Source organism: Myxocyprinus asiaticus, chromosome 21 (assembly GCF_019703515.2).
Source record: "Myxocyprinus asiaticus isolate MX2 ecotype Aquarium Trade chromosome 21, UBuf_Myxa_2, whole genome shotgun sequence".
Lineage (NCBI taxonomy): Eukaryota > Metazoa > Chordata > Actinopteri > Cypriniformes > Catostomidae > Myxocyprinus > Myxocyprinus asiaticus.
Window position 1 is genome coordinate 20,276,175 of NC_059364.1, and position 9,137 is coordinate 20,285,311.

The 9,137-nt window shown below is 34.6% G+C and overlaps 1 protein-coding gene across 1 annotated transcript; it reads left to right on the forward strand.

The window, feature by feature from the left end:
- Positions 1-3,840: 3,840 nt before the first annotated feature.
- LOC127412147 (transcription factor LBX1-like) lies at positions 3,841-6,247 on the forward strand. The gene is made up of 2 exons (XM_051648277.1): positions 3,841-4,535; positions 5,064-6,247. Exons 1-2 carry the CDS (start codon positions 4,211-4,213, stop codon positions 5,546-5,548), a joined length of 810 nt encoding a protein of 269 aa, XP_051504237.1. The 5' UTR covers positions 3,841-4,210; the 3' UTR covers positions 5,549-6,247.
- The last annotated feature ends 2,890 nt before the right edge of the window (positions 6,248-9,137 follow it).

Genomic DNA, 9,137 nt, shown 5'->3' on the forward strand with positions numbered 1-9,137 from the left:
CCTAATAAAGTGCTCAGTGAGTGTATTTTGTCATGGCAGGCCCACATGGAAATCTCAGATTTCCAGCTTTAGTCTGTTTATTATTTTTTTCCACTCCGGTCTGTTTATTAATTTTTGGATTGTTACACTATCAGGTACCAATGAGAGTGAATAGTTACCTCAGCTCCGTTTAACACATTTTACCATATTTAAATCCATTCCACAGAATTCCACCCTCAAAATCAGTTGCAACAGAAAATGTGTGAAGTCTGCATGTTCTGTCTGGGCCTATTGGACCTCATTTTGTCCATCTTTTCACCACACTAAAAATACTAAATTTGTGAAACAACTGTCCACTGTTTATATAATATCGTAGTGGCTCAAACTCAAATAGCTCCTCAGTTATTTTCTTAAATAATGAAAAACTCAACCAGAAACAGGCCTACACTGTAAAATGTTTTGTCCGGTAACCTAAAAATGTGCTTCAAGTGGTTTTATTCAAATCAAAAATATTTAATATGACAACATTTAGTTGCACCAACAAAAAGCATTTTTTAAGGGCCAGATGTAGAAATAGATCCTTAAGGTAACAACTACACATTTTGAAATTGTCAGTGTGGACATTTCTTACTGTGTGTCGTGGTAACGCCTCTATTTCATCCAAATGAGTTTTGTGAGTGCTGAAGTTCTACTGTGCTCAAGTCCTTCAGAGAGAGTTTGCTTAATTTGGTTAATCAAATAATTATAATATCCTGTAATGGAAATATTTTAGTGTCCACCTCATCATTTTTCCACTGTTTAAAAAAAGCTTAATAAATGTTACTTACAAGTTCAGAATTAGGCTAAAAATATATTTTTCAAGTTGGTCCTGCTAAAAGCAGCTGACTACAACTTTGCAATCTTAAGTCTGGGGAGGCAGTGGTCATTGGTGCCCCAATGAAGTAGGCTAACATTTGTGTGTTGGAATAGAGCATCCTGTGAAGGAGGTATCATGGGCGATGCCAACCTTTGGAGACATTACTTTCAACTGTGGCCATTAATAATGGGTCACAATTGCATATGCTGAATAATAATGCTGAATAATATCACATTATGTTCACCAGGGATGCAAGCAGTAGATTATAAGATTAGTTAAAACTTAAATTACATCTGAACCTGACCATGAATGTTGAAAAAATGTTAGAAGTAGCCTAGCAACTTTTTGGCTGCAAATGAAAAAGCCAGTCATCATAAGTAGGTATTTATCCTGTAAAATATATTTAATAATAATAAGTAAATGATATAATAACTATTATTTAATAAGGTATAGTGTTGTTATTGTTATTATAAAAATAAATAGTTGTTGTTATTATCTGAATATTTTTTTATTTCCACGATGACAGTAACAAAATCTTTAAGTTCAGTTGAAACTGGCAGAGTACATTTGATGCCGGACAAATTTGCGTAAAAACGTGGAAAAACAGTCAAATAAAACAATCGTCTGGACCGGTGATATTTAGGTGACCTACATTTTAAACCAAGACATGAAAAATGTGCCTCTATCCCTTGAAAACAGTATATCCATCTGGCCATGTGTGGGCAGATAATTTACAATCCCCAGAAAGGTCATGTGAATAAAAGTTAGTGAAAAGATCCGACATTGCCTGTGAAATCGGAGCTCACAGGCTCGGAAGCAAGGAATAAATTATGGAATAAAACTGTCCAGACAGACGTCCACTGCAAGTGACAAATCTCTCGGAGTCATGACTGCATGCACAATACTCACAATCCTGGTGTTGTAAACGACAAATTACTTATTTTTAGTCTTTCAGGTATTGCCGGTCCAGTCCATGTTGCCTTTGTTCGCTGTGAGCTAGTTCATCTTATTTTTCCAACAATGAATTGAAAATGATTGACTAGCCAGTCAAATGGGTTAACTACTGTTTTATTGTTCCCCAAATACATGTTTATCATAAACTTGGCTTATTAAATCCATGATAATGTAAAAACGCTTCTTTTATAATATTGGGTCGAAATATTGTAAACGAAAATTACAGGCTGCAAGAATTTGTAGAATGATTTTATTATTATTATTATTATTATTATTATTATTATTATTATTATTATTAATAATAATTTCGATTGAATAAATAATTTGTTTTTGACATTTATTAGAAAAGTAAGTGCAATAATTTATGTCACATCTATATTCAGCTGGCACAGAAATATAAGCAGTATATATAGAATTAATTGTACTGTACACTTTTTTTTTTTTTTTTTTTTTTTTTGCGTGAATTTTCAGCAGTATCTTCCATGGCATTTCATTGCGTCATATCTGCTTACGCAGGCATCCTGCTCACTATGGGCAAGACTAAATGATCATGTCACGCAGGCGTTACCATCTGCGTCTTTTCCTTTTTGGGTGGATTTCCTTTCATTTTCGGTGGACTATTTATTCGTTTTTCAGCTGGATTGATGTATGCAAATAAGCAGTTTTTTAATTAATTATTTGTTTGTTTATTTTATTTTATATTTAAATGTTATGAAGTGTTAGCAGTTGTTATGGTTAGTGTTACCAATTGCAGAATTTAAATACGTGCTCGTTGCCTACATGCGGAATTTTTTTTATATAATTCAGTTTTAACATTATGCATATTATTCCTTTTAATTTACAATTAATACATTTATTTATTTTATCTTAAGAGTATTAAAACAAATGCAGAAAAAAGGGGAAACTGTCTCAGATGGAGCTAGTCTACTAACCAACAAAACGCACAGTATTCTCCTGCTGTAGATCAGCCTGCATCCGTCATAAACGGCTGTAATCCGTTGTCCCTCGCGGTGAGCTGCAGCTTCATTTTGCGAATTTAAACCGAGGCCTCTTTTAAGGCGCATAACGAAAACAACTTAAAATGATTCATTAGAAGCTCAAATATCGATGCACAATTTAAATAAAACATAGGCTACGCGTAACTAATTTAATCCGCATTTTATATGATGAAATTAATGTATTATTATTCATATTAATAATATTATTATTATTTTAAATGGATAAACTTTAAAGCAAAAATAGATTATACTATGTTTTCTAATTAACCTCATTTTATTTTTGCAAATAATTTATTTGCATGTTTTACCCCGTTCCGTGTAAATCGACGAAAAAATGTCCCGTAATGCCAAATATGCAGGACCACCAGGCAATTTTTAGATGAAATATCTTACTGCTGATGTGAGCTGGCCCTTTGCGCTTGAATTATGGCAAAGAAGATTTGGTGCAGCTGAAGGGGACTATCCCTCTCTCTCTCTCTCTCTCTCTCTCTCTCTCTCTAACACACAAACACACACACACACACACACACTTATTTTGTTCTAGCCACAAGTATTATCAGCCATGATATACTGCCTGACTGCAAAATACATTTATTGAAACATTGAGAGTATACATTTTTAAGCACTCAATTTTAGTTTAAAACATTTTATTTGCAAACGGTGAATACATTCAGCTTCATGTAGTGTATGCAATGCATTCTTATATTTTAGAATAGGCCTACCTTTTAATATTTAAATTAAATTCTTAAACAAATGCTTGTGTTACAATATAATGATACAAAAAACATTGAACCGAAAATATCGACAAATCATTAATTTGTAATAAAAAGTGGGAGCGTTAAGTATTGTAATCCGGCTGAGCTCCTCCTCCCGGCCATGCCCTCTAATTAACGGGGCTCCTTTCCTGCTAAAGTCTGTATCGGACTGCAACATAGTCAAAGAGCAAGAGGGAGAGAGAAAGAAAGAGAGAGAGAGAGAGAGAGAGAGAGAGAGAGAGAGAGAGAGAGAGAGAGAGAGAGAGAGAGAGAGAGAGGTGCCACTGGATGTAATTGATTGTCTTTCTATCAAGAATAACTTGTTAGTAATAGTCAATTCTGGCTGCTTTTGAGGCTGACTGTTTCCACTGAAGCATCAGAGGTTGTCAGACTGGTTCTCACTGAAGCTAAACCGTTATCCAGTAACTGAGGACAGCAGACGTGGCATTTTTAAAAAGACTTAAAGTTCTCCAACCCTGCGGCAAAAGCAACAACAAACTGCTGATCGGCTGCATCTAATTCCTCGGATTTTGGGATATCTTCTCAGTCATTTTTCTTCCTTTTTATTAATAGTTTATATGAATTGAACTATTCTGAATTGTGCGAATTTGGAAAAACAAAAATCAAGACTCTAACATATTTTCGAAAGAAGCTTAAAAAGACAAATTATGACCTCCAAAGAAGACGCAAAAGGCGCCTCGGTTGAGGATCGAAGGCGCAGTCCGTTGGACCAGCTTCCTCCCCCTGCTAACTCAAACAAGCCCCTCACTCCTTTCAGCATAGAGGATATTTTAAACAAACCTTCTGTCAAACGAAGTTACACAATTTGCGGCACTGCGCACCTGCTTTCGTCCAGCGAGAAGCACCAGTCCACGGGCCATCACCTCTCCAACCGTGCGCTGCTCACACAGACATCTCCACTGTGCGCCCTGGAGGAACTCGCTAGCAAAACCTTCAAGGGACTAGAAGTCAGCGTTCTGCAAGCGGCAGAAGGTAAACAAGAGGCCTATTTTGTGCATAATATTGTATTCAGGCTTGCAGGTTGTAATATAATTTTCGGTGACACTGTTCATGTAAACTCTGTCATCCAAAAACACGTTTCACCAGCTAGTCCCACTTAATATGTAACATTTTTAAAGCTTGCTTTTGGTTAAATATGATTTTAAAAATACTGATTACATTTAAAGCACTGAATTGTGAGATTAACTCTGTGAAACTGGTCAAATATATGCACGTGCAATTAAATTATAGAGATTTCAGTTTGTCATTTTAAGCTTGTATGATTTTGCCACTTGAAATTCGAAGCTAAACTGATTTAAAAAAAACAACAAACAACAACATTATTTTCTTTATTTAAAATGGTGTTTTAAGTTTAAGACATTACAGCAGCCTAATATTCTCGATAGTTATATTAATAACAATGTTGTTATGAGGCCTATAGTTGTTACCACTCATCAAAGTAGGCTACTGTTTTTCAACGAATTTTAATGTTACTGCACTGTTTTCGTTTATTTGGTTTAGGAAGAGACGGCATGACACTGTTCGGTCAGAGGAATACCCCCAAAAAGCGGAGAAAGTCGAGAACAGCCTTTACCAATCACCAAATCTATGAACTGGAGAAAAGATTTCTCTATCAGAAATATCTGTCTCCTGCTGATCGGGATCAGATTGCCCAGCAGCTCGGGCTAACGAATGCTCAAGTCATCACCTGGTTCCAGAACCGTCGAGCCAAACTCAAAAGAGATCTGGAAGAGATGAAAGCTGACGTGGAGTCGGCCAAAGCAGTAGGCAATGTACCTTTTGAAAAAATGGCCAAATTGGCAGACCTAGAGAAATGCGTCAATGGCACTCTCGGAGAATCAATGGCCAAGTCTTCAACACTATCTAACAAGGAGCACGAGGGCACCAACAAACTGCACATGTCGCCATCATCACCATTTACAGACCACACAACAAGCAAAGAGTGTTCAGAAGATGAAGACGAGGAAATTGATGTCGATGACTGACTATTCTTGAACAGCATCGGTATTATTTACCTTTTTTCCTGAGATGATCCTCCAGAAAAAAAAAAAAAAAAAAACATTGAGTTGAAAGTGCCATTAATGCACCAAATGTATTAAATGACTTGTATTAAAAGCAAAACAAATCAATATAAAAAGAAAAAAAATAATAACAAGCATGGGACAGTTTCTTCAGATCTATTTATGCAGTGGGAGTTATCTAATATTGTAATCATTTAGCCTATTCGTTTAAACAGATAGCTGAAGAGCAATAAGTACCTTGATAATACTTCAGTCATGTAAACATACACGCACTACAGACACACGCATACACGCACTTAAAGCACGATTGCCCATACAGAACTTTTTTTATTCATTTCTAAATAAGTTGAATGCATGTTCTATTTTGTTTCACGAATTATTTTAGTTAAAATGACTGCAGATCTTGTATAGATATCTCATCCAAAACGTGAATCACCTCTGCGTGTCCCTAAACCTTTTGGCCTATAACAAAAATCGTTTGATAAAAGAGTGTATTATAGAACATTTCCTACAAAATTTATCGCAAGAAAAAGACATTTAAAAAATCAACTTCTCTGATTAAATCTGGACTGTCACATTTTAATATATTTCTTATGGTTTGTATGCCTGTAAGTGCCTTTTTAAACCAGGAAACCATTTAAACCAAGTGTACAAAGTGTAATGTATTTAAAAGGAAATAAAAAAAAAAAAAACATTTCTCAAAATTTTTGACTTTAGTCTGTTAGTTTTATTGATCATTTTCGGAGCAAGCAACCTAGTTAATATAAACAAAACATCTATTTTTTAATGGCATTATTTCTATCTGAAGTGGTGTTTTTTCTCTCTCTCTCCCTTACCCCTCTGACTGCCATTTAGCTTTTTTATTTACTTTTTATTTATTTATTTATTTTTATTTTTTTATTATTTAACTGCACAGACCTTCTTTAAAATCCCATGAATGTCTTTTTGATTCGAAAGTTTTACGCTTTATATTTTGTATTTTTGTATGCCATAACATGTTTTCCTGTCCCCACGATGTGTTTATCAATATCCACAATGGATGTGTGAGAAACAGAAATCTGGATTGATGAATGCGCGAATAAAGGATGCCCAAAACGCAGGGTTTTTGGCCAGTTTCTCTGCGGTTGAAAGACGCTATTTCCTTGCAACGCGAAGAGAGGCAGTCATTTCTAGCGTACAGCGTGAAAACTGGGGACAAATGAGCAGTCTCCCCTGATGTGACAAGCTACAATGAAGCATGCTCTGCCTCCCGCGGCTCTCAATACGGAGACAAGCGTGTCCCACCGAACAAAAAGGACACAAACGTTTGGAGGCCATATGGTTTTTGAATTTTCCTCACAATTTTCAGACAATTTGATGGATTGAGCTGGCCTTCTTTTTAAAATGTTTCGTTCAGTTTTCACAAAGGCAATAATGCGCACAGGGGCGAGGGCATCTGGGCCTATTAATGTCCCCTCTATTATCTCTCCTTTCTCTCGGCTGTTTTAAACAAGTATATGAATTACAATGATACTGACTCGTCTTGTTAAGGGGTTGTCTTCTGCCTTTGTTTGTTTGAGTGTTTGGTTTAAAATAATAAAGTTACCATTTTGGCTAAAAATAAATAAATAAATAAATAAATAAAATAAAAACAGTAGGCTACACATGAATTACACGGATTATTTTTGCAATTAGGATTTTCTTTTTTATTTTTTATTATTCTTTGCTGAAGTTCTTTTTTTGTGTGGTGTGTGTGTGTGTGTGTGTGTGTGTGTGTGTGTGTATATATATATATATATATATATATATATATATATATATATATATATATATATATATATATATATATATATATATATATATATATAATTTATTTATTTATTTTTAGGTTTTTGTGCGCTTTTCTTTTTAAAACCGTTAATGACGACTGGCATTTGTGTGTGAGAAGAAAATATTTATAGCATTTTTTTTATTTACTAGTGTATCTGTATTAGAGTTTATTTCGATATGTTAGTACTATTGTTAATTTTATTATTATTATTTGTATTTTTATTAGTTTTATATATTATTAGTAATAGGATAATAATAATAATAATAATAATAATAATAATAATAATAATTTCATTGAAAAAAAACAATTAGAAAATTAGAAAAGCTATTGTAGGCAGTAGTCTATATTCATTGGACTTATTACTTATTATTAATACTAATATTTTATTATTTGTTTGTATGACTTACTCATTACTATTGTATTAAGTAGCCTAATATATTTTTGGCGGGCGACCAATTTTCAGAATTTACCGCTGTGGATATAAAGTAGAACATATACAGGCGAATGAAGAAAACTCTTTGTATCGTTCTTGATTGTGATTTTTTTTTCTAAGATAAACAAAATCTTATTCTGTATAATAAAAATAAGAGCTGAAACGAAACCATGAATAGATAATCTTAGGCAGCATGAAGTGGCAGTAGTGATATGCGGACAATGTGATTATTTATTACCGCTCCATTACCATGAGCAGACGCCATAGTCACATCCCTTTAAACCTCACCAGCACTGTCTGCTCATGCGGCTCTTTGGTGCAATAAAAGGAGCAACCATTTATTCTAAGTTATAAGTGTAATTTACATTTTCCACCCATTTTTTTAGACTATTGTGCTTTTTTAATAAGCTTAAGTTATTCGTTAATCCACATGCGAACAGACAAAAGGAACGCAATTAAGGTTAGCTCACAAATGATAGAGGTTAAAAACGCCATGTTAGACTTTGAAGACCATGTCCAGACCATCTCCTATTCTCTCTCTTAGTGCACAGGCAAACATAGAATGAAAATTGATATAGGGGGTGCTAATATATCAGGGACGCGCGAGCTGGTGGGGTTCAGTTCCTTATTTTTTGAGGTGTTGTCAAATGTTGCAAAGATAAGTAATACTACAATCCGAAAGAGCATAACGTGGTAATTAATCCCAAAGTCTTAAGTGTATTTCATGAGAGAGAGAGAGAGAGAGAGAGAGAGAGAGAGAGAGAGAGAGAGAGAGAGAGAGAGAATATCTAATTCAATCGCCCGGAAAATTGAAGTTTGATGCATGAGTCCCTGCTGAAACAATGGGGTTTGCACCCTCTCTTTCTCTCTCTCTCTCTCTCTCTCTCTCCTACCATTTACCTCCTTTTCTGGCTAATTGTTTGATTAGAAAAGAGGATAGCAGTGATTCTATTCCTTAATTAAAAATGAATAGCATTTCTTTTTTCGTTGCCAAATATAATAGATGATAGATAGATAGATAATAGATAGATAGATAGACAGACAGACAGACAGACAGATAGATAGATGATAGCTAGACAGACAGACAGACAGATAGATGATAGATAGATAGACAATAGATAGATAGATAGACAGACAGACAGCCAGATAGATAGATGATAGCTAGACAGACAGACAGACAGATAGATGATAGATAGATAGATAGACAGACAGACAGACAGACAGATAGATAGATGATAGATAGATAGACAGACAGACAGACAGACAGACAGACAGATAGATGATAGATAGATAGACAGACAGACAGATAG